This window comes from Ailuropoda melanoleuca, chromosome 1, assembly GCF_002007445.2.
Source record: "Ailuropoda melanoleuca isolate Jingjing chromosome 1, ASM200744v2, whole genome shotgun sequence".
Taxonomy (NCBI): Eukaryota; Metazoa; Chordata; class Mammalia; order Carnivora; family Ursidae; genus Ailuropoda; species Ailuropoda melanoleuca.
This window is the reverse complement of record NC_048218.1, coordinates 175,496,297-175,522,821: the sequence shown is the minus strand read 5'-3', so window position 1 is coordinate 175,522,821 and position 26,525 is coordinate 175,496,297. Positions and strand designations below refer to the sequence as shown.

At 36.0% G+C, this 26,525-nt stretch overlaps 1 protein-coding gene across 6 annotated transcripts in view; it reads left to right on the top strand.

Moving 5' to 3' along the window:
• Nucleotides 1–26,525, top strand: part of IMMP2L (inner mitochondrial membrane peptidase subunit 2) — an 816,344-nt gene that overhangs the window by 64,056 nt on the left and 725,763 nt on the right. For all 6 annotated transcript variants that reach the window (XM_034670716.1, XM_034670690.1, XM_034670699.1 and 3 more), the window contains exon 4: nucleotides 4,129–4,232. In XM_034670716.1, coding sequence (XP_034526607.1) covers nucleotides 4,129–4,232 — 104 coding nt within the window. The remainder of the gene's footprint in view (nucleotides 1–4,128; nucleotides 4,233–26,525) is intronic.

Here is a 26,525-nt window from a genome sequence, read left to right as displayed (position 1 = left end):
GACTGATGATTCTAATATTTGACTGTTTGAAATTAGACATGCTTCCTTCTGGGATTTTTTTTCCCTACATAGATCTTTTGTTTACAACTCATTACCTTTTGGCTGTAACAATTGGAGTTAGAAAAGCTGGTTGATGGGTGATCCTCTAAGGGGAAGATGAATCCAAGCGTCAAGATTTGAGTCTGTGGGGATTCTTTTGTCCTTGGGCTTGGAGCACCAGGATGTAATTTCCTAATTTCTACAAGGAAACTGAAGGTGTTTGTTTGTTTGCTTGTATGTTTGTTTGTTTTTTCAAGGCTTCACACAGAAATCGTCATCCAAGCTGTTCTTTGAGAGATAAGTAGAATTTTGCAAGTAGGGGAAAGGTGTTCTGGGCAGAGGAACAGTCGGATGATGAGAGACCCAAAGGGAGAGTAAGAAACTGAGGCTGACTCAGGAGTATTTTAGTCTGCAGAACAGGGTGAATGGTGATACTGTTAACTAAGGAGGGGGATACAGAAATATAATTGGGAGCTGGAGTGAAATATGATCCTCTTCTGGGCATGTTAATTTGGGAAGCTTTTGGGAATTTTAATAATTGATATTTTTCATTCTTTCCACTGAAAATTATTAATCACCCTGTGTGCCTACGTGTGAAGAACACAGACATAAGAAACAACATATTCTCAAAATGTTTACAGACTCTTGGAAAGAGAGACAAGGCAATAATTACAATGCACATTTGAATATGCTGTGATAGAAACGATCACAGGTTGGTGATGGGGGAACTTGAGAGTTTTGATCACCTAATGGACACTGAAGCTGGGAATGGGGAGAAGGAGAGATGAGGGTTAGGAAAGAATTCCTGTGAAATTGCTTCATGAGACGCAAATGTTGTTTTCCTGTATAACAAGATGGCAGAAGGTGGAAAGAGGGGACAACATTTCAGGCAGATATATTTGTTCATGTGATGCCTTGGAAGTGTCAGTGAATAACTTACTTATGGTTTAATTTAACCGGTAGGAACTATGTAAGTGGGGATTGATAGGGTCCTGCAGATCATGTGTGTCTTGATTTTGATCTTGAAGCCAGTCATTGGTAGTATTAGGAAGTCAGTGAAGGATTTAAGGTAAAGGAATGACTTGATCAGATGAGATGCCAAGCAACCACTTAGAGCTATGAGCTGAATCTCAGAGAAGTAGTTGGTGTTGGGTGTATAACAATGGGTTACCATAATGGATAAAAAGTGCTTCTTGCTTAGTTGTGGAGACACACAGGTAAGCAAAAATTACATTACTATGTGCATGTGCTGTAGTGTGAAGTGCTGAGGATTGAGGATAGAGGAGGAAGTGATTTTGAAACTATGCATTTAGAAGTCATTGGTATGTGGGTGACATTCGCAACTGAGAATATTGATGAGATTTTTCAGGGAAAGAATTTAAAAACAGGAGCAAATGAACTAAAAGTGTAGTTCTGGAAAAATGCAACCTTCATAGGTTAATGGTTGAAGAAGAATTGTCTAAAGCTATGATTTTAGCACTGTGGATTGCAACTTACTAGTAGGTTGCAAAATCCAGACAGTAGTTATGAACTTAATATGGTTGGTTATAGACAGAAGTTTCAAAACAGATTAGAAGGGAATAGAAAATATCAGGGTACATGTAGTAAAGGTAATTATTGTCTTGTGAAATTTGTTCAGAATTGTGTGTTCGTGCATGTGTAAAATGCATTTCTCATTATGAGCGGTGGTCACAAACTTGAAAAACACCAATAAAAGAGGCTAAGGAAGATCAGTGAGAAATTGCTAAATCACTTTTGTTCTTCACTAATCTGATGGCAAGGAAAAGAAACAAACCCAGTCAAAGTAGAATGAGAAGGAGATTTTCTCTTTATGGTTCAGATGGTCTCCCCCAGGCCACCTTTATTACATCAGTTGTGTAGGAGGAAAAATAGAAATAAAAAAGGGAAAAGGACTCACAAGATACTAAACTTAAAGACAGAGAAAGATGGAGATATGAATGAGAGGGAATGAACCCCTACGGAAGCTGAATTTTTAATCTAACCCTACTGTGTGATGGCAGAAGCTCCATTCCCTAGCACATGGCCCAACAAAGCCCCTTGGATTCATCCTATTATATCAGCTCTGTTCTTTATTATGGAGCCAGAGGAGGAACCTGAGAAAGGACACCAAATTACCTATCATTAAAATTGTGATGCAGTATCACCAATAATAGAGATTACTGAGAGCTTGTCCGTGGGTCAAGAACTGTTCTATGCACTTGAAGTGAATGATCTCACCAAGTAAATTAATGATTGTAAAGCTCTTAGAACAGTGCATTGCACATGGTGAGCCCTCAGTATGCCTGGTTATCATTAATAGAACAGCGCACATGGTAAGCACTTGGTCAGTGTTGGCTAATATTGTGTATTATTACTAATTAACTAAGTTACTAATTATCACCACTTTACTAGTAAGGAAATTGAAGCATAATAAAATTAAATAACTTGCTCAAAATCATATAGCTGGAAAGAAATGGAATCATTCCTTTCTGAGTTGGAGGTGAAAGTGATTAGTGTAGATACATGGTGAGTTATACGACAGTTGGTGCTTGAAGCACGTTAATGGGAGAGGGAAGAGGAAAGATGGGCCATAAGTGAAAGACTTGATGAAGAAAACAAAAAACTCCTTGGCTTGGTGATTGGTTAGATATGAAGTAAAAAGATGACCAAGATTTTAAGCTGGTCGACCAGGAAAATGGTAACTAGGATGTAAGAAAATAAGAAAGAAAACCTTTCTTGGTAAGAAATAATGGCAAATTCCATTCAGTCGTACTGAATTTTACATGAGATAATCAAGTAAAATGAGTAGCCCGGAATTTAAAAATAAAGATAGCGGTACTTAGGCATCATCCCGTAAAGGAGTTGGTAGAAGCTGTGGGAGTGTTTGAGATCTTCAGGGATGTCCACTATATTCTGGCCATGAAAAAACCTGGGGAGTAAAAAATTAGATCATGATAATTGCCCCCACACAAAGCTTCTACAGCTTTGCCGACATCAGCTTTGTGGAAATCTACAACTAATTTCAGAAATCTTTGAAAAAGATCCCTGCTGCTCCCGGGCTGGCTGTTGTGCGGCACCCACTGTTTATCTGGCTCCTGCTCCAGCGGCTGTGGCTGTTGTCTCCTCTCTCCGCCTGCTGTCAGCGAGGGGGAGCAGCTCAGCTGCGGTCTGGCCCCCTCCCCACTACCGCGGAGACTGCGGTTTCCCCTCATGGTATTCTCAGACACCCAGGAGAGGCACTGGCGAGAAAGCTCTCCTAGTTTTTCTTACTCTCTTCTTATTTTCTCTGTTCCCACCTCAGGTTTCAGACTTGTTCTCCACTGGCTTTTTCGGCACCCCTGTCCAAGTGACAGGTGTGTTGGCTTCATGGTTCCTCAATCAAATTTTTATGCCGAGATGGTTCCCGACCTTCAGATGAATTCTTACACAAAACGGGTCTCAGTTTTTGCCCCATCACTCCTCAGGCACATCTAGACTCGTCTGAATCCTAGGCTGAAGGTCACTTCCTAGGTAAAAACTGGGACCAGGACCCTCGCTCCCTGCTCTCTCTAGAAGAGAGGTCAGCGTGGGAAATGCCCACATCTTCCATTAATTGTCCCATCCCTTGTTTCTTCTTTTCCCTTCTCTTCTTCATATGGCTGTTTCCCTGGTTGATTGGAGATTATTTCTTCTTTTTCCCAAATGGAACAATGATGTGCACTACTGTGGAATTAGATCCTATCTGGATATTCCTTTGGGAGGTGTGATTCATTTCTTCCTCCTCTCTCTCTCTCTCTCTCTTTTTTTTTAAATAATCCTTCTTAAAGCTTTTCATACCTCTTTACTGGAGCTTAGTAAAATTTGAATATCTATAACATTTTCCTTTCAAATAAGTATTGGTAATGTATTTTTTCCCCCGGTTCACCTGTGAAGAATACTGATGAGTCTTTTTGAAAACTCATCATTGGCAGTTACTTTAGAACAGCAATTTATTGAAAGCTACTATATTAGAAATGTTTTATTGCACTGCACTAGAGCTATGAAGTGCAAGGAACCATGAAGATTGAAAAATACAAATGATAGATGTGTCTCTTTCTCCTTACTTTTTAGCCTTCTTTGAATCCTGGGGGGAGCCAATCATCTGATGTGGTGCTTTTGAACCACTGGAAAGTGAGGAATTTTGAAGTACAACGTGGTGACATTGTGTCATTGGTGTAAGTAAATCAGAAACATATTATATTTATATATAAAATTATTTATAATTGTCTGATTTAACTGGTAATTTGTTAATATCATCACCAATTATTAATAGGTACATTTTAAATGTAATTATTTTAAAAATAAATTTTGAAATGTAACAATGCTATAAAAAAGTATTTTTCTTTTATATCTAAAATATATCAGTTGGTTGACATCCTGGAATTTGGTAAAATGTCTTTAATGAAATGTTAATTAGAAATTATATTGATGATCTAAAGTACATGTATTTGGTATCAGTTTGGATTATTTTGAAATTTTGCGTCTTTAAGCAACCTTAATGTTACTTTCATTTTTATTAGTTTGTGTAGGTACACAATATTTCTACAAGATGATAACTGCAACTGAAATTCAGTGACATTTCTATGTATATCTCAGTGTTTGAACTGAAATAAGGCTGTTTGGAAGATTAGCAGACTGGAGGCTTTTGTTTGGGACCAAAAGGTGGCACTGTTTCTCTGTTAATGTATTATGACTGGTCAGGGACAAGAATTTCATTCCAGTCTTAATGTAGAAAAAGAATGTCAAAGTGTGCATAACTGACACAATGATATAATACATAGTCCCAGCACGTGCTTGAATGGTTTAGATTTGAGATTTGTTTCTTTTAAAAGTAAATTCACACTGAGAAGACTGTTACAGAACTTGCCTGATTTCTTCTGGTTTCAGCTACTTATAAAAATGTTTTCCTGTGCTTGCCTGTTATGGCAGTTAGTGCATCGGGGTAGCAATTAATATAGCAGTTATTGTCATTTGTTTTAACGATGGTGAAATCCTAGTGTTTGGTGAAGACTTCCAGTTTATATCTCTGGTTCTTTAATTGGAATGATTTTTTTGTTGTTGGATGAGAATATAATTGTTTGACAAACTATGATCTACTTGTTCATACTTACCTTTGGCTAGCGCTTTGTGGAAATAGATGTTTCATAAATGTGTCTCCTTCAAGCCTGTTTTACCAGGATTCATTTGAAAACATATTAGCTAAATCTGGTTAGTAATTAATAAAATAAATACATTTGACTGGAGTTTTGCATGGCAGACATCCAAAGATGGGGATTAAATGCTTCTCGTATTCTTGAGTGCTTCCTTTAATATTAACCTACTCTTTGGACTGTACTTTTATTTTGTCATTCAGAGTACTTTTTTTGCAACCTCCTTAACAGCCTTTTCCATGCTGGGTTAGCCTGTTGTGTGCTCATTATTCTTTTGCCTTTGGTTTGACAAGGTTACATTCTCACTTAGTCGGTGATGGAGAGGATACCCACCCAAGTGAAAGAGGTCACACTATAAGCAGACAATTGTGCAGTATTTTTTTTTTTTTCCAAGAGAAACATGCTGACTATCTCTAAGCAAGTAAATTTGAATAGGTAATTGGAAAAAAAAAAAAGGCTCCTTGAAATTCAGGGTTGCATGGGTCCATAAAAGTACGCTAGCGCATCATAGACTATGTGAAAAAGAGAACACAATTCTCTTATGTAAATATTAAACTAATTGATATTTATTATATAAATTAATTTAAAAATAGTATATGTGAATTGGGGTTGATATAATAAATTATAGCTCCTTGGGTTGAGCTGTATTTTTAATGAGTTAATTATGTGCTGTATCTCATGTACAAATAATGCAAATTTTCTTTCATAATGCTTGTTGCTAGAAGGAGCCGTTTACATAAAAGAATGTTTAGTGATTGGTATTATATTATTTAACAACAAATAATCATTAAGCAATGATTTTTTTTGAGGAATTAAAAAAGTCTTTTGCTTAATTCTTTTTTAGCATGATGTAATACTGTATAAAAGACATGTAAATATCTTTTTAGTTTTATGAGCAAAAATGCTTTCTAAATGTCTTTATTATTTTTATACATTTTGTAGACTGCTTCATTTGAAAAGATTGATGTTGGTTTGATTAATGTTCATGAATATATATTTAATTCATGTGAACACTGAATATTTGCTTTTCTTACAAAATGTATTAGGCTGGTTTTAACTTAGATGATAATTATCATTATTATATTAGAGCATTCTATCTATTTAAGAAATGTGTGACTCAAGAAATGCATGACTAAATATGAGTTTAAGGCTAAATAGAAAATGTAGTTTGTCATTTTGTTTACAAGTTGATATGACACATTGCATTGATACATAAAATCTTTGGAAACAAGGTAGTAAGATCATTTATATTTTAAAAAATCCTGCGACAGCATTTTATATATTCAGTGTATAGTGTGGAAATACAGCATTTTTATTATAATATTATATATAAATTTCTGGAAAGTTGCAGTTTGCAAATTCATAAAGTAGTAGGGCTTATGCAACTTTGCAAATAGAGCATTAATGAAAACAACAATTCAGTAAAACTGCTAGCACAGTTTAAACGACATGAAATTTTTTTATAAATAAGCACTGCAGTAAATGTAGAATTTATTTAACACGAAACAGCTGAAGGTAACTTGATGGAAGGCGAGGTAAGGAAGGGTTGAGCTCTTCTATGTATACAAGGGCAGAGGGACATTTTCACCAGAAGTTACAAATAGTGAGAAGATTGCAAGCTTTGTACAAAATGTACTGATACCAGAGGTGTGTCCTCTGCTCATCGTTCAGTGTTACCTTTATTTATTTATTTGTTTGTTTGTTTGTTTATTTATATATTTAAAACAAAAGATCAGGGTTAACCTTGCAATAAGTACTTAGAAGGATTGAATGTATAATACTGATTCCTTCCTGGCTTAATGCCGTTAGTGTACTTAGCCTTCAGTTGCTATTATTAATGAGGCAAAGCATTAATGATCTGGGAAAAAATTCCATATGAACTAATGCAGCTTCTGCTTTATACTGAAACCCTTTCTCCATAGTCCCTGTGAGCTGATTCACGTTACAGAAACACATGCTGTGGCAGAACAGACTTACTTTCCTGTTGCAGTGGGCTTTGTACAGAGCTTATTGACCAAGGCTGTTCCCTAAAGCATGGAAGGTTTGAGGGGGTACATACTAGAATATGCTTCTTTGTCTCTCTTCCTTATCTTTTCCTGTCACTTTCTTTCTGTGAAAAGTTGGTCTCAGTTGAGCTAATGTTTAAGCATGTTATTCAGTAATGTTAAATCAAAAGATGTATTTATTTAATAACATTACTCGTCACATAAAACATTATTTGCTGTCATCAAGTCCTTGGTATTACTGAGTGTATATAGGTGACATCATACTCTCTTAGTGGATTTGCGAACTAATAGTGGTGATTAAGGTGGATTTTCTATACCTTGGAATTGACTTTTCATTAACTTGTGTGGTGGCCTTACTGCAATAGGCGTATTTACAGTGATATATCAATTAACAAATCCATTGGGACAGAGGTTCCTTCGTAATAAAGTTTCAAATAATCACACTTAAAAGTGTTTTAGCTTTTTATTTTGAAATGATATTAGACCTCAAGAAAGGCCATAAAAATAGTATAGAGAGTTCCCATATAACCTCCAATGTTTTGTTTTCAGCTTTATTAATGTATAATTGACAAATGAATTGTAATATTTAAAGTGTACAAAGGAATGATATATATATAGGATTCACCCCATTGAGTTAAGTAACACATTTGTCACCTTACATATTTACCTTTTGTGTGTGAGAACATTTAAGTTCTACTCTCTTAGCAAATTTCAATGAAAGAATATGGTGTTATCAGCTGTAGTCGCCATGTTATCCATTAGATCAGCAGACTATTCATTTTATCCCCCCTAAATTAACATTGTACATTACCATGGTACAATTACTGAGATGGGGGAGTTGGCGCTGATACAGTACTATTAACTACCTTACGGACCTTATGTGAGTTTCACGTTTCCCCACTCATGTCCTTCTTCTACACCAAGATCCTGCAGAGGATCCCATATTTCATTTTGAGTTTTTAATCTCTCTCTAGTCTCCTCCAGTCTGTGATACTTCCTCATTTGTTCTTTGTCTTTTTTGATCTTGACACTTTTGAAGGGTTCTGCCAGTTATTTTGTAGAAAAATCCTTACCTTTAGAAATTTTGAGGTCCGTGTATGTTCCAGTGGAGAAGCATTGCTGTTGATGGCAGCTGTGGGGAAGTCATAGCAGCGGTAAACTAGAGGCAGATGAGACAGGGCCAGAAAAGTAAATGCTCTCGCACAAGTCATTTTGGTTTCTTATGACCACATACTTGGGTCATGACTAAGAGACTCCATGGCTTCCAGAAGTCCACACAGTCTCATTTACTGCTGCTAGGAAGCAAGGAAGGAGAGCTGGGCAGGTGGGGAAAGGCTAACATTTATGGTACAGATAGAGAAGGAACTAAGGCTCGGTCACAGATGATACTATACTGAGCCCATGTTCAGTTCTAGAGTAGAAGGTGAGGGTGGGGAAATTCTCATTTAATGAGTATCCCTGTATATCAGGCATTGTGCTGTTCACTTTTTCACTTTTTACTTAATTCTCATAACAATATCTGGAGATGGTTATTTTTAACACAGTGAAAATGAGATTTAGCAAGTAAATAGCAAGTGAATAGCAAGGACATACAACTAGTAAATGGAAAAGCAAAGTTTTGAAGTGCCTCTCATCAAATCCTGTGTTCTTACTTTCAAACTATAATGCCTCTGTATATTGTGGTGGTGGCTTTGTTGAGGACTCTTACTCATTCTCAGCAAAGGATTCAAGCAGGCCCTGATATCTTGGCATCTATCATATTATCCCCATTGCTGTCATGAATTTCTGATACAGTGGTTCATGAAATGTAGTCTCTTCATTAATAGTAATAAGACATTATTATGAACATATAGTGTGCATACAATTTCTGCAGCTGGTTTGTGACATGCTAAAGTAATTGCCATTTCTGACAGATGGCCACTATGATGGCTACATCTCTAGCAGTGAATGTGAGCAGAGAGTTAGGAAGATTTCAGCCAGGGAAATAGATGAAATAAAATTGAGCCTTTGAGAAAAAAAAAAAAAAAATGAAAGGTGCTAGTACCTTTGTGTCTTGAGTGCTTGTAAATTTTTAAAGATACTTAATCCACCAAGGTAAATTAATCTGCTAAAAAACCAAATTCAGGTTTTGAACAAATGCTCAGAGCAATGATAATACTGAATGATGACCTGAAATTGTATTAAAAGCCAGTTATCTGTTGAGCTGGAAGAATATAATCGTGGATGCTTATCTGTTGAATCTGTACTCATTCCTAATTTTTTTGTTTGTTTGTTTGTTTATAGCCAAATATTTTTCTGAGTTTGTAGGTAATATTTCAGGAACACAAGGTTACAAAGACCATGACTTTAAAAGAACGGTTCTATAAGCAAAATTTCTTATTTTCTCCTTTTTCTTTTTCTTCTTCTTCTTTCCCTTCTCTTCCCCCTCCTCCCCCTTCTTCTTTTAAAATTAATTGACTGTAAAAATGGTGGACAATGAAATCTAGTTTGCAGTTTATTTTGATGAGAGATTCAGTTTTCAGCACTTTCAATTACCCATTGTAGTTTGCAGTCATTACTAAGTATATTTACAAATGATTAAAAAATGAGACAGTGTAAGTATTTATTGCTATTATTTGATATAGATTAGACTGATTTTGTAACTGCTCTTCATAGGCATACAAAAAGTTGGTGCCTTTAAGGTAGTCCTTACTAACAATTTGCTTTCCTGAGTAGGATTAACTACCTCCACAATTGTTATACATTTAATTATGCAACAAAAGATTTTCTTAGCTCTGAGCTAGGAAATGTTTCAGTGATCATAAATTTCAATTTTGAATTATCGAGATTTTATGGTAATATAACTATAGGAGATATTTATAGCTTCTGCTCAACCCATTTCCTAAATCTTATATCCTTTGAGCAATAACTGGAAATTGTCAAAGAACAAAGTTATACAGGCATCATTCTATGAAATAGTAGATACTTGTATTTGTAACTTTTATTGTAAAAACTTATGTTGTAAATTTTATTTTTACTGTGAAAAAATCCAGTTTCTGAGAACATTGTGCCTTTTATTAAAGAAAAAAGAAAAGAAAAGAAAAAAAAAAGTTCAGGACCGCATTTATAAAGGAGCTCCCGAATACATATTATATATGTATTGAGTCAGATTGAACTCTTAAGGAGAAGCATTTTGAATATAAGCTTAAATAATAATTGTAACAGAGAAATAATAAGTATTTTGGAGAAGCAGACAATATTTTTTTTTTTTAAGATTTTATTTATTTATTTGACAGAGACAGCGAGAGAGGGAACACAAGCAAGGGGAGTGTGAGAGGGAGAAGCAGGCTCCCTGCTGAGCAGGGAGCCTGACGCAGGGCTCGATCCCAGGACCCTGGGATCATGACCTGAGCCGAAGGCAGACGCTTAACGGCTGAGCCACCCAGGCATCCCACAATATAAGTTTCAAACAGTAAATATAACTCAGAAAAATAAACTTACGTAGGTAGGCCAACCTGTTTTAAATTCTTCTGGAACCATTAAGATATAGATTCATATATAAAGATAGGCCACTAAGATCAATCAATATCTGATTTCCACTTTCATCTGTATAGACTAGTTTATTTCAAACTAAGACCCATACTGAGAAACATGAGAAAGCTGCATTAAAAAAAAAAATCTACATGCAATGTATCTGTGTCAAAGGGCAAAGATCCCAGAGTGAAGAGAACCACATTGAGGTACACACTGTATTTGGTGACACTTTTTATCTTGGGTTATTTTTGTCATTTTGTAAGCACCACAGGCTGTGAGACTGAGAAGCCCAAGAGTGGCAGCTAAGATAGTGAGATGCTGAGTAGAATCTTCGACAATTTTGTACTGCTAGTGAGTCAAACTAGAATTCAAGGAGGACAAGGCAGGACCCTGGCAAAATACTCCATACTTTTAATTGGGACCCTTAAAGGGTATATCCTAGGAGTTAGGGAGAACTAGAAATAGACCATAACTGGCAGAAATTGAGATGCAGCCTCTGATAAACTCACTCCTGATTTTAATGTGATCTGCCTTTACTTAAACTGTCTTTGCCAGAAGCAAGAGACATCCTGCAGAGTCTCTATAAGTTTTTGTACCCAACACTTGGCGTTTAATAAAAAATCACCATGCATGTCAGAACCCAAGACCAAGACAAAAACAAAACAACAAATAATAGAAACAGTCTCATAATGGTCTAGCTGTCGGAATGATCATATATGGGCTATAAAATAATTATAATCAGTATATTAAAAAATTGATGAAAAGATGGATAATTTCATCAGAGAATCAGAATCTTAAAAAAATCAAAAGGAATTCTAGAAATTAAAACTAGTATAACTGAAGACAGGAGCTCAATTGATGAGGTTGACAGCAAAGTAGAGACAGCCGTGGAGAGGATCCTTTAACAGGGTGAAAGGTCAGTTAGAAAATCTCTAGACTGGAGTACGGAGGGATAAAAGATCATGACATACAATGAGTAGTGCAAGATGTATGTATAGCACATAGTGAAAAAGGCTGATGTCTGTCTAATTGGAGTATCAGAAGAGGAGGAGGAGAGAGAGAGTGGGGCAGAGGAAGCAATATCTGAATAAAGGCCAAGCATTTTCCATAACTTTTTTTTTTTTTTAAAGATTTTGTTTATTTATTTGTCAGAGAGAGGGAGAGCCCAAGCTGGGAAGGGGAGAGGGAGGGAGAGAAGGAGGATCCCCTCTGAGCAAGGAGCCTGATGCAGTTACTCTATCCCAGGACCCTGGGATCGTGACCTGAGCTGAAGGCAGACAGATGCTTACCTGACTGAGCCACCCAGGTGCTCTGCATTTTCCATAACTTATGAAAGACATCAACATACAGAATCAAGAAGCACTACAAACCCGATCAGGATAAATACAATGAAAAAACACATTTAGAGCACATGGTAGTCAAGCCACTGAAAGCCAAAGAAAAAGAGAAAAATCTTGAGGAAAAAAAAAGGGCATATTTTCTTCAAAGAAGCAAAAAGATAGCTGGTGGGAGACAGGAGATAACTGGGTGATATCTGTAAAGTGCTAAAGAAAAAAAAAAGTATTCCAGCCTGGAATTTTGTACCAGGAACTATTCTTTGTACTATTGGAACTATTCTTCAAAAATGAAAGAGAAATGTACTCCTTTTCAGACAACAACCCCCTAGCATATGCTCTTTGTCTTATTGGACTTGACTTATAAAACACATTCAAAGTGGTAGGAATTTTAAGACGGCAGCTGCAGAGCATTAAGCCTCAAGATTGTGTTCTGAGCCTCAGACCCACGTGTGACTGCGCCGATCACATCCTTATGAAGCTGGCCCTGTGATTGGTATAGGGGTTGGCATTGGACATCAACAGGGCTGATCTGAGCCACTACTGGAAACAGATATACAAATACTAGGGGTGAAACTAATATTTTTGTTAGAGTTAAATGTGAACAATATGTATCTGTTAAAAAAACAACAACAACAAACAGGCTCATTTCCTTGGGGAGTCTGGGTGGCCAGTCAATTAAGTGTCTGACTCTTGATTTCAGCTCAGGTCATGGTCTCAGGGTTTTGAGATTGAGCACCATGCTGGGCTCTGCTCTCTGCAGGGAGTCTGCTTGAGATTCTTTGCTTCTCCCTCTGTCCCTTCTAAGTGCATGCACGCGCTCTCTCAAAATAAATCTTAGAAAAACCAAAACTAGTCACATTTCCTTAACCGATTTATTTTATTTATAAAATAGGTGCCGAGTAGGCCCGTGAATACGTGACCTTGCATTGCCAAAAGGACTTTGCAGATGTAATTAAGGTTGACCTTCAGTTGACCTTAATCACATGAATCTTTAAACGCAGAGGCTGAAATGAGGGAGATGCAAAAGAAAGCATGCAGGAAGGATTTGAGTATTATTGCTGGCTTTGAAGATTCAGGGGCCCTGAGCAGAGGGAGGTGTGCTGCCGCTAGAAGCTGAGCGTGACCTCTGGCCAAAGACCAGCAAAGGAATCAGAACCTCAGTCCTATAACTATATGGAATCAACCTTGTAAGCCTGGGAGTAGATTCTCTCCAGTTATCTAGATAAGGGCCCAGAGCAGCTGACACCTTGAGTTTGGCCTCCTGAGACGCTAAGCAGAGTACCCAGCCAAACCTGCCAGACTTCTGTCCTAGAGAATGGTGAGTTAATAAATGGATGCTGTTTCATACCCCTAAGTTTGCTTTAATTTGTTATAGTGGCAGTAGAAAATTGTGTTAAGTTATTAAAAATTATGAACAGTTCTAATACTACCCATAAAATGTACAGAAAAGGAAAAAAAACTTTTACAAAAGATTCCTATAAGCATTTGGAGATAGTGATTTTATTTAGGTACTCGACTAATTAAAAATTATTTTCTTTTACATAAAACAACTCTGTTGGCCTCTACCTGCCAGTTTCCTGTACAACATACAGGACAAAGCTCAAGGACATCTTGCTTCTCCTTTCAGCTGCATTACTTGTTAACTGGCTGTGTGACCTCAGAGTGGTTATCTTAATTTATTCTTTGTGTCAGTTTTAGCATCTGCAAAATATGAAGTATAGACTAGTCGATCTCTAAGGCCTCTTCCATTTTAAGATTGCATGACAGTAGTTTTAAGGAGCTGGACATAAGAATCAATCACTCAGAATATCAGAAAAATACAGAGTTTTGCATACTTTTGAAGCTAGAGTCAAAACCAATTTGAAATTTTTGAAAGAAAAGAAGCCATGTTGGCACCTTAAACAGAAGTTTTAGAATGGATAAGGAGACTTTGAACACCAAGGCTCTTTTGGTCAATGGCATCAAATGAATCTGTGCTTATCAAGATTATGTCTTCAGTGGAAATGATTGAAAATGGAGAAATTAGAAGTTGGCAGGCAGGTGTTACAGGAGGATGAGAGCAAAATCCTTTCTCACTTGCTTAAAATTATTTAAAGTAAAAAAGCTGTAGAAATCTTACATTTCTTTACTGCTTATAATTTACTCCGGGAGTTGAGTTATTAAGACTCTAATAGTTAATCTTGTCCTGGTTATCTCTGTTTTGTCAACTTAATGATGCACTTCCTACCAGTAAACACTCTATTCACTTGCTCTTACAAGAAATGCTTGAGTCCATATTCTGTTTTGTAGTTCAGGTCCTGGAAATGTGGAAGGAATCTCAAAACTTAAGCATAATCTTATTCGATCCAAGGTCAGTAGTTACCCTCCCATTTTTCTTTACCTTTTATAAAGAAAGGCACTGTTTTTGGTGAGTGGAGGTGGCAGTTGCTGGGAAATGTGGCTGTGCCTGATAAGAAAGGGAAAGGACTTAAAGCAACAGCCACCAAACTTTATCTGTGCTTTGGAGCTCAGGAAAACATTTCCGTCCAGGAAGGGGACAGGAATCCTTTTTTTGCTGTTGTTGTTTTTTGCTGTTTATTTCCAGTAATAAGAAGCCTCAATGCCCCGTATTATGAAAGATTACTGCTTGCATAATCTAGTGACAGGTTTACTCACATTCCGAGGTCATGTTAATATTTACTGAAGGCACCACAAATATAAGTTTCACTTTATTAAAAATTGTATGGATGTTGAAATTGCTGACAGAGAAGCTGGCTCAGTTGGATTTGGCTATGGATATGATAATTATGATATGGCTTTTGTGCTTTTAGAGGTCATAAGTTACATTGCAAAGATTTGTGTATTTGGATTGCTGGAAAGTTACTGTAGAGTGTTATGACAAAACTGTAGGAAATATTTCAGTGTGAGTAGTATGTCTCACGTAAATTTCATTATAGAATTAAAGAAGAATCACTAAAATATTGCTGGTTTATTAAAAATTCATTATTCTACTAGAGGATCTTTACAGTGCAATAAAAACTTGAAGAAATAATAGGAAAGTTTTGGTAACCGTGACAGTGTGTTAATTGAGTTGAAGGAAGGTAAAAAATGTATTAACAGAATGGATCCAAATTTGGCAAAAAAGATGTATAATAAATCAAGAGGGGAAATCAGTTAATAAAGAAAGAGGCCAATTATCAGTGAAGGAGGGGGGTATATTTAATGATTCTAAATGAAAGGTTAAACTGCTCCAGTGAATTTCACTTGAACAAAAAGGAAGAAAAGCAATATGGATAATTAGGCAGTAATAAGATCATACTGAAAAAAAAAATCAGAAAACTGCCTTAGGTGTTAGGGGAATATTGGCTAATGAACTTAACCTCCCCCAATTATCTTTCAATGCTCACTTTTACTCTAGAAATGGAGGGGAGTGATGTTTTTTGTTCTTCAGAGTGATTTTTTTTTCTTTTTTTTTTTTTCAGAGTGACTTTTTAAACACATTTATTGTATGTAGATTTTTAAATGGTAACAAATAATGAAATGGAGAAAAGTAATTTCTCATGAGAAGGATATCATCCGTAATCCATTAAAATAATATAATTTTAGCTATAATGTATTTTTTGTTGTTGTTATTGATCAGTTCTTTAAATTTGGATTCTACTTATGTGTTTGACAATAGAAATGTGTTTAGAGGCTGCTAGCCTAATTGAACCATTCAGAGAAATGGAGTATAGGAAATTAGGATTTTTGTAAGGGTTTCTCAGTTCAGGTCTTATTAAAAACATAAATGGGTAGAAATCCCAAATATTGTCTACAGGAAGATTCTTTCCTCTCAAATTAACCCAATAATTTATATCTATATGTAGATTAATTAAAATTTTATAAAGATGCTGATAAATTCTTGGCCATTTTTACAGTTTTTATTTTAGGCCTCTGAATTGTGGGAAGATCTGGGTAATCATTTCTGGAATCAATATAAGGTCTAATTTTACATGACCTTTGTACTAATGATCAGATAGAATAGTAATCAAGATAATTAAGGTTCATAGGTGATTCCAAATTTAAAGGTGCTATGAATATAGAATTTGGACTAATCTCTGCTTCTATGATGCTGTGTTGAGAAAAAGGTCATCTGATATATACAGAAATATCCTTTATAATTACAGTCTTTTTTTCCCTGGTCACTGATAGTCTTATAGTCTTATAATTACCTTGATTTTTTTATTAGATATTATATTAAATGTAGTTCTCCATTGTATATTAATGTGGAAAACCAATGAGAAAGTCTGCTTTTCAAAATAATGGCAGGTTATTAGCTCAACAGGTTATTAGCTCAAGTAGACAATAACCCAAAGGGCAGTCATGAAAAGATTTGGACCAGATACCAAGAGACCTGGGTTCTAGGCTCACTCTGGCACTAAGAGACTGTGTGTCAATTAACTTCTGTGTATTTTTTTAAAAATAAAATGAAGGAATTGCACTCAATAATTTCTAACATACCCTTTAACTTGACAGTTGTTTTTTTCTGATTATTTTATTTTCCACATGTGTAGGTTAAATTATTTTATGATATGAGGCATATTACAGCTTTTACTGGATACTTATATAGTATTTTATTATATTTAAAAATATTGACAACTTATTAATTTGGCAAATATTTTCTAAGGGATTACTCTGGGCATAGAACTAGCCATTGTGATACAACAGTAAGGAAAACAGACTGGCAAAGCACCTCCTTTTGTGGGACTTACTCATTCTACTGAATGAATGTGTCTTGAATAAGATAGAATTGAAAATAGATATTTTTGAAGCTCATCAAAATTGTGGCAGGTGGGCACGTTAGGAGGGAAACTGCATATCCATTAAATCAGCAGTTGTGCCCGGCATCACACATTGTCTCCAACTGGCTCCCAAGTCAGTGTGTGCATTTCTTCACAACACTGCGTGCGTTCAGTGATTTCACATTGGTAGCCTGAAATCAGGTATGGTGTGAGTATTTACATCGTGAAAATTGGTGAACACGACACATCAGGGCTTTTAAAAAGGTTTTTTTGTTTGATTGTTTTGTTCTGTTTTAAATTCAGTAATGTGGTTTAACAGCATACCATTGGTGGTAAGTGTTATTAGATGGCACAGCAGAAATGGAGGCGTAGTTTCTACCCTTGTGTGTCACTGATCAACACAGAGATGAGGCAAAGACATGTGGTGTGTGATGAGTTTATAGAGCTATACAAACAACCATTGGTAGGATACTGAGACTAATGAATTCCCGAAGGAAGAGGAGTTGGAAGAAAAATAGATGTGAATTTGAAACGAGATTTTGCAGAGGGGGTGGTACGTACTTGACCAGAGAAGCAGCAAGAGAGATTTAGAGATGGCATGTGTAAAAAATTTGAGGCAGGTGTGAACAGTTGTGTGGAGGAAGTGGTGAATAGGTTTGTTGATCTAGAACTAGGTGTCAAAGCTTAGCCTCATGGGAGCATGACAATGTCTAGATCCCATATTAGCTTGTACTGGTGAAGTCCTGAACACCGTTGGGTTTTAACTAGCAGTGAAAAACGGAAGACTGTGCTTGAATTCAGTGACCTGATCTCTCAGCGATGCCCTGAGAGTTAAGGAAATAAAAAATCCTTTCTACCAAGTTATAGGCTTAATATCAAATTGAAGGCCTCTCAGATGTTAAGTGTAGAATGCTGTTATTGAGTCTACTGCCCATCCTTATGCAACCTCTCCACCATCTCTGTTCAGTCAGTTACTCTTAATATAAAGTAGGTTGACATAAACACCCAGCACTCTGATGTCGCCTTCCAGCATTGAAGGGCAGTGATCCTCTGTCCTACCGTGCTGGATTATGCTTTGCTAAGAAAGGATGACGGTGGGACACTTAGTACCTACTATGCTGTAAGCTAGGAGGGAAAACTGGAAAACTCTTTCAAGGATGGACTGCAGCTTGGCTTTAAATGACACCTGGATCTGTATTTTTAGGAGAGAACGGCCGCCAGTGGGCAGGCTGCCCTATAGGAGTCCAGACTGGACTACCTTTGAAATGGATGAGTACACAAACTCCAGTTATTTGAAGAGGGGCCACAACCAACAAGGCAAAGAATTGGAAACATGTAGATCAAAATTGAAAACTTGCTTTGAAATGCTCAGTCACCCCGTGCATGCCTAACTCCATCGTAGGTTCGCATCAGCCCTTTATCTGTGTGAGACACTGAGAGAGCAGCAGATATTCAAGAAGCGGGAGCTGGAATTCTTCATTTCTGTCACTCTCCGTAATGTCGTTTTGGAATACCAATAGTAGTTTTATTTGTTAAAGTAAATACAGGGTGGATATACGGAATGAAATAAACATACTGTCTAATCAGATAATCTATTTTTCAATTTTTAGCCCTGTATTTTGGAGCAGTAACTGTATGAGGAAAATAACTATCATGATTTTTGGCAGTTACTAAGTTACTTAGTTATTAAGTATCTCACAAAATTAAGTATTGTGTGTAGTTTCAAGTGATGTTTGTTTTTCAATTTTCACATGGAAAATAAGCATGAAAAGAAAATGTCATAAGTGTCATTCCTTCCCCACCCGCTTCTTAATATGCCCTTTCTTCCATAGGAAGTATAAGTAGATTCATAGTAGCTTGGAGTTTCAAGAAATTACAGCCAGAGATTTTGGTTGCTTATAATTTGGTTGGTGTTCCTGAAACTGAGGCTGACCTTTAACACAGTTGCTGAATGAGCTTTGAAGGTTTCAGTGGTCAAACTAGGACTTGAAATGCTGCCGGAATTTGAAATATGGTCTATGATCATATACCACAGCAATACTTTGAACTTTCTAATTTTTAACTTGCTGTGAGTATCGTGCTTAGGAGCACGATGGTGTCTTAGTGAGTTACCACCCGTGAATGGCAGGTAACGACGCAATAGTTGAGAAGTAAACTCTTTGAAATTGTTCAAATATGTTTTCTTACAACTGTTTTTTAAGAAACATATACTTGAATGGGTGAAATTGTCTTTAAAATTAGTGTGGAATTAGGTTGAAATAAATTCAGAGTGTATATGTTTCCAAAGTAAAACAAAAGCAAAACAGATCCTGGGTTGACATACCCTAAATTGTTACATCATAGGTTGGCTGGTGCACAGAGGAAACTGAATGTTTATTTAAGTCTTGATTTTAATATGTTTGGAGGTTATGTTTTTTACATAAGTAGGCATTTTATTGGATATAGCATAGAATGAAATGTATATAACAGTTAAGCTACTATAATTTTTTAAATTCAAATTGTTAAATTTTCACTGACATCTCAAGAAGTGAAATAATAGATGTAAACCTCTGGATGTTTCTCTGGGTTTTCCTTCTAATGAGACAGGTGACCTTAGTAAGCCATTTAATCAGTTAGGACCTTAGCTTCTTAAACTACACAATCATGAAGTTTTCATGGGTGACCTCTTTAGAAACTTCACCTTAATGTGATAGACACATAAAGACCAATTCTTACAGAGCCTTTCTGATCCTGCTCTTCTGATCTCATATTCATTCTCTAGATCAGGGCCGTCCAATAGAAATATAATGTGAGCTATATATGTACTTTTAAAGTGTCTAGTTGGCTCGTTAACAAAGTAAAAAGAAACCAGAGAAATTAATTTTGGTTGTAAATTTTATTTAACTCAATTTATCCATAATATTATTTTCATGTGTAATTAATATTAAAATATTATGAAATACTAAATTTTGAAATCCTGTCTTGAAAATCTGGTGTGAGTTTCACAGAGCATATTTCAAATGGGAGGAGGCATATTTCAAGTGCTCAGTAGCCTAACTGAGGCTTGTGGCTAATGTCTTAGACAAAGTAGCTGAGGTGATTGGATCCCTATATCGAATTTTGGGATTTCTGAATTACCTGTAATTCCTTCTGTTTTCTTCACTCTTCTGCTTAATAGTAACAGGGACTTGTACTCCCTGGAATTGGTCACGATTTTGAGTCAACTTGGCACATTTTCTTCATTTTCAAACATCTAGAAAGAGTACTCTGTGAATTCTCTTTAATTCTTTAATTCACTTATTCCTTCAGTCCATTGAAATGAGATCTAAATCTTAAATACTCTATAGAAACTCCTTGGGAACAATTCCCATACCTTCTCAATGTTTAAATACAAAGGTCACAGTATGAATGCTTCTTGATATTTTAGCAGAATCAGACACTGTAAATACTTCCTCCTTGAAACTTTCTTGTCCCTTGTCATATACTACACTAATTTTTTCTTGGTTCTCCTTTGAGCTCTGTGTTTTGCTGGTTACTTTCTCAGTTTTCTTTTCCTTGCACTTTGACCACTGTCCTTGACTTCTTGTCTATCTGACTTCTTTCCTAAGCATCATGCTTTAATTTTTAGCTGTCTACTGGATCTATCTATATGATGATATTCTCTGCATTTTCCCAACACAACACAGCCTTCTCTCCCATACCAAACGTGTTCTCTCCCTCCATGTATAATTTTGGTTTTTGGCATTATTGTATTTAGTCACAAGCCATAGTTAGAGACTTTACCATCATCTTTATTTCCATTTTCTTACCATCTACATAGAGTTAGATACAGAGTCTTTTTGGATCTACCTGTGAAATATGTATTGAGTATTTCTCTCTTCTCTTTTTTGCAATGCTTCAGTTCAGGTCCCCTCACTAAGATCCCACATGGTCTCTGTTTGACTCTGTTTTCTCTAATACATTTTCCATATTGCTTCCAGAGTTCTTTTCAACACAATTGAGATAATTAGTCTGTTTAAAACTTGTGCTGATTCCATTTGTTCTTTTCTTATGTGGCATGTAAGTCCCAAATCACTCTTCTTTCCCTAACTCTGGATATTCTCTTCCGTATTTTTCTCTCCTCTGAAATCCTTTAAGACCTAAATTTGTTTTAGTGATGAAACTTTAGGCTTCATGTTGGTTTGTGGAAGATACTAGTCATGAAGCATGGATAGCATGGCCTGATAGCACTCCTACACCCTTAACAAATGGTCGAATACATGGCTTACCTATGTGATATTTATGTGAGCTAGGTTAACAAGTAGATTTCTTTTGTTTCTCCGTAAAAGAATCTCTGTATAGATAATTTTAGTTCCTGAGCAGCAAGAGTTAATGACATCCTGATAACAATGAATGATGTATACTTCATTTACAGATAAGCTTTCTATACTTGAAAACTAATATAGAGAAATACCTTGGTTAAGCTGTGCAGCTTGGCTGGCTTTTATAGGAAAACAATAGATTCCCTGAGGTAATACTAATGTAAGTAGAAAGTAACACTGGCAGTTAGTAGATCTAGTTGGGCTGAGAAAGAATGACTTTAATTGTTACCTATTTCTTAATATTTTTACAGTTGGTTCTCTTCTGGCTTCTTTATTCTCCTAGCATATTTCAGTTGGATGAGATATTCATTCTTTATAATGCAACATAGTTTTTCACCCAACTAAATCCCATTATTACCATCCTCTTATGCCTTAGCTGGCAACCGGCTTCCCTTAGATGGCCTAGTCATTGATGCTGTGAGGAAGAGAATAAATATTAATTGGAGGGTGTTACTTGTGGGAGACCTTTAAGAAGCACTAAATATGGGAGGAAGTGGTTTTTGTTTCTATTTCATGAGTGTTTGTTTAAAATCTAATTGCTTGATTTGAAAGAAAACTAGAGGTCATAAGCAGCAATGAATAAATTGTCAACAGGAATATTTCTGCATTTAGTAAGAATGTTTTGCCCTTTTCTCAAAAGGAAAACAAGGCAATGGCCAATCATCATGTTTAAAATGGTAATTAACCTTCTCGTCTTTGTAATGCCAAGCAAGTCCAGTCATGAACTTGGGATCCGGCATATTGTCTCCAAGGTAAACATCAGTCATCATTGAAAATTTATTCTCTAAAATCACCTGTTCGTGTGTGTTTAAGCGAGTGTAAGCAGTGTGACTCATGTAAGTAGTAGGAAACAAGCCAAAAACTGTAGTTGCAACAAAATACTGTTGTTACAACATCTTTGTAGAACTGTATATTGTTCTGGACAATATATATAGTTGGAAATTTTAGGACTACAAGTTTCTGAAGACCTACTCTGTGGTGGGAATTGTTCTAAATGATTTCTATAAATTACCTGTTTAATTGTCCCAATAACTGTGTGAGGTGAGAAGTGTTACTGTACAGTGAGGAAACTATGTATGTAGACATGAATTAACTTGCCCAAGGTCACCCAGTAAATGCTGGAGTGAGGATTCAGACCAGGCCTTTTCTCCTCAGAGCTGTGCTCTTGGTCATTCAGCTCTTCTGCCAATTAGTCATTTAGCCTGGCAGTCAGTCTGGTTTTATAACAATGAATTCTACAGCTACCACTCTCTATTAGACACATACAGTACATTTAAATGTATCTCAAGTGTTTTATATGGTAACAATATTCACTTTTTATTCATTATAGTTGTTGTAGATGAGGTATGTTCTGTTAAGCAAAGTAAGGGCTTTTTTTTTTTTTTGTATTAAGGCTTGTGCTTATTTTTAAGTTAAAAAAAAAGGCTTACAGTTTCCAAATATCCAGAAGAGTTTCTTTTCACAGATTCTCTCCACAGCTCCTTACCCACTCCTAAAAAAGCTACTAAATTTGGTGCTTTTTCATGTCCTTTTTGAGTGATGTCTGGGGTCAAACATCATCTCCTTCTCCCACAATTAGACAAAATCAAGCATAGGGGCACCTGGGTGACTTAGTTAGTTAAGCATCCAACTCTTGATCTTAGCTCAGGTCTTGATCTCAGGGTCGTGAGTTCAAGCCCTGCATTGGGCTCCATGCTGGGTGTGGAGCCTACCTAAAACACCCCCCCCCCCAATGAAGCATGAGAGACTATGGACTATGAGAAACAAACTGAGGGCCTCAGAGGGGAGGGGGGCAGGGGAATGGGATAGACCGGTGATGGGTAGTAAGGAGGGCACGTATTGCATGGTGCACTGGGTGTTATACTCAACTAATGAATCAACGAACTTTACATCGGAAACCGGGGATGTACTGTATGGTGAGTAACATAATATAATAAAAAAACATTAAAAAAAAAAACACCCCCCCCCGCCATGGGGTCACTGGGTAACTGGGTGATGGGCATTAAGGAGGGCACATGATGTGATGAGTGGGTGTTGTATGCAATTGACGAATTATTAAACACTACATCTGAAACTAATGATGTTCATATGTTGGCTAATTGAATGTAAATTAAAAAAACTCCCCCTCCAAACAAAACAAAACAAAATCAAGCATACACATTTTGGGGTGAAAATCAATATAAAGTGCCATTTCTCTGGCTGAAGGAGGGATTTGGTAACAATTTTTTAAAAGCCTAAATAAAGCTGGGGGTAGTGGGTTGAGAGTGGTGTCTTATAGGAGTAGCTTGGCTGGGGGGATTGATGAATATCAAAATCTTGTCTGACAGTGAAGGCATCAAAAATGAATTATAAGGACATAAAACTCCTGAGGATTTAAGATGTACTGTCAAATAGGGGTCAGAGAGCCAGGTATAGCAGGAGTGATAGGTCTTACTGACCTTTTGAATGATAGGTAGCTTGGCTAGTAAAAGTTAAACCGTTTGGCTCTGTGTGTGTATATTCCTAGCATACATTTGATAGGGGAGGTAGGGTCCACATTAAATAATGGAGGCTAGATTGACTTGGTTAATGATTGGTTTCTATGTTGAGAGTTACTTTAGTTGTTAATTAAAAAAAATTATACATTTAGAATGTTTATTGTTGAAGTTAAAACATATAAATAAAGATGTTTATAAAAATCACTAGTAATATCAACTCCCTAAGAAGATACTATTTTTATTAGTATATGCATTTCTAGGGTATTTTTTTTCCCGTGTGTGTGTGTACTTACGGGTATGTATATAATTTATGCAAGGCAGAATTATGTCACACTAACATTTTTGTAGCCTACATTTTGAAATAGTGTGCAACTGCTGTAAGTGATACAGTAATGATTGTTTCTAACTTTTGCTAAACAATACTATGATACAATTTTGCCTTGTAAACAACAATATGATAAACACCCCTGTAGGTAAATCATTGTGTTATCCAGTTGTTGTTCTGAGTGGAACCATGATGAACAACAGAGCATATAAAAGCAATTGCCAGTGTCTAGAATCAAGTGAAAACTCAGAAACCTATCTCAATAGAAAAAATTTGTAGGAGGTTAGAAAGACATGCCAAAGTCAATGTATAAACAAAGACTTGAAAGAAAAGAGGATTTAAAGAAGCCTTCACAATAAACCTTAAGGTTATGTTGGGATTAAAAATGATTACAGCCCTTGGGGAAGCAGTCTGGCAATGTGTATCAAGAGCCTTACACTTTCATCTTTGCTAGAATGAAAAAAAAAATTACATATTCTAGGAATGTGGTCTGCTTTTTATTTTTGTTTGGACATATTATTCTGGAAAATTTTAACACACACAATCTTGTTTCATCTGTAACTCTCATCTACTTCCCTACCCTGTATTAGCTTGTTACAAACCCAGAATTCATATTACCTTTTAATTCTGATTATCATTTTTGATATGTTGTAGTTCAATTTTGAGGAATATATTCTAAGAAAGGAATTTGAAATACTGGAAAAACTTTGTGCCTAATATGTTCTTTACAGAATTATTTATAATGGTAAAAGAAATTGAAAGTAACTATCCAGCACTTAAGGCAAAATATAAATTGTGAAATGTTTACCTGATGGAATGTTATATTAAGTGAAGACTGTGAAGAGATTGAGGTAACATGAGTAAAAGCTTATGCTGTTATGTTTCATAATAAAAAAGAGAATTAAAGTATATAGAAACAAATGAGCAAGCAGAAACTTGGCTAGGAAAAATATGACAGGAGAATATACCAAAATATGAAGTAATGATTTACTTAGATCACAGTTTTGGAAGTGATTCCCCCCCCCCCCTTTTGCCTGCTGTGTATTGTAGTCCATATCTTCTATATTGACCATGAATTAGTTGTATTATGGGAAAAATATAATGAACTTGAATTGTGAGGAAAGCATGACAGCACTGTATTTGGTTTTAGATGATCATACTACTTGACTGTAATCATTCATGGTAATTGTGGGAACTAAGTATACGAACAAAGAGCATCAAAGAAGGATATTCTGAGGATTCCTCTGGATCGCAGAATTTGCAGGTGACTGCTCTCATTCCCTCCTTTTCCTAGTTAACTTTTTCTCTTTATCTACCTAAAGGAATTTAAAAAAAGCAAACATTTATTTAAAAGTCTCCCACAAACACCTTTACTTATGATATACAAACAAAACAATAAGAAGGTATCCTACTCTTCTACCTTTGTGAAAAGCCAGTTGATTGGCATTAAACTTGCTTCTCATTTCCATTTGAACTTCCTCTAAATTCTCTGAGGTCTTGGAATTCACACTAAAGCTCTTAAACACCAATGTGTTCTGCTGTAGAAGAATTATTCTTTAGCTAATGGGGTTTAGGTCATGAAGGTTAACATTTCTTTAGAAAATTCAAATTACACTGACCTTGTCACATTTGTTTTGTGTGGTTTATTTATTGCAGTTAAAATATATCAAGTTGAATTATATTTTATATCTGAGGCTCTGGTTACCTTCTCTTCTTTATTTCCTCTAACCCTTATGCTCAGGTGCATTTCAGTCCATATATAGGAATTTTAAAATGAAGCGTGTTGCCTGGTTTCTTGATGCTTTTTTGGGGCTTCTACAGCTGCAGTAAAACTATCTTTGAGCTGCACTATGAAGCATTTTTATTTCACTGAAATCTAGCAAAACTTTATTGGAATTCTCTGAATTAAAGTATTCTCTGATTTTCAAAGTTGGCTTGCTCTCAAAGCAGAGTCAAGGATGCCTTCTGACTTTAGCAGCTTCTTTTATTGCTCCATATTCTTTCTTAGGACTGAGACTCCACACCTGTAATGCTCCTATCAAAGGGCCTTTCTGCCTGGAGTTCTTTTTAAAGGCATTACCTGCAACTTTCTGTTTAATAAAAGGGAGCATTTCCAGGGAAAAGACCTTTACATTTTACTATGTGAAAATAATGTGATAAATAATAATTACATGAAGAGAAACATTTACCTATCATCTTGTTGCTGTCACAGGGAAAAAGAACATGGCAAGTGGCTCTTAAAGCTTTTGCTTGGAAGTATCTCATGTCCTTTTTGCTCATGTTTTGTTGGTTAAAGGTTGATATGGCCATTCTTAAAGGGGAGTGGAGCACTTTCATAGGGCTTATTGGCTGATTGATTCATATATTTAACTAAAATTTATTGAGCATGTACTATTTGCTGCTTATTGTTCTATTACCAGTGCTTGTAATACACACAAAACAGATAAGATCCCTGTTCTCCTGTAGATAACATTTTTGTGATAACACCATTTTGGAAATCAGCTTGTCAGGTGTTCATGAGGAATCTTAATCTTTATACCTTATCATCCAGTAATTGTGC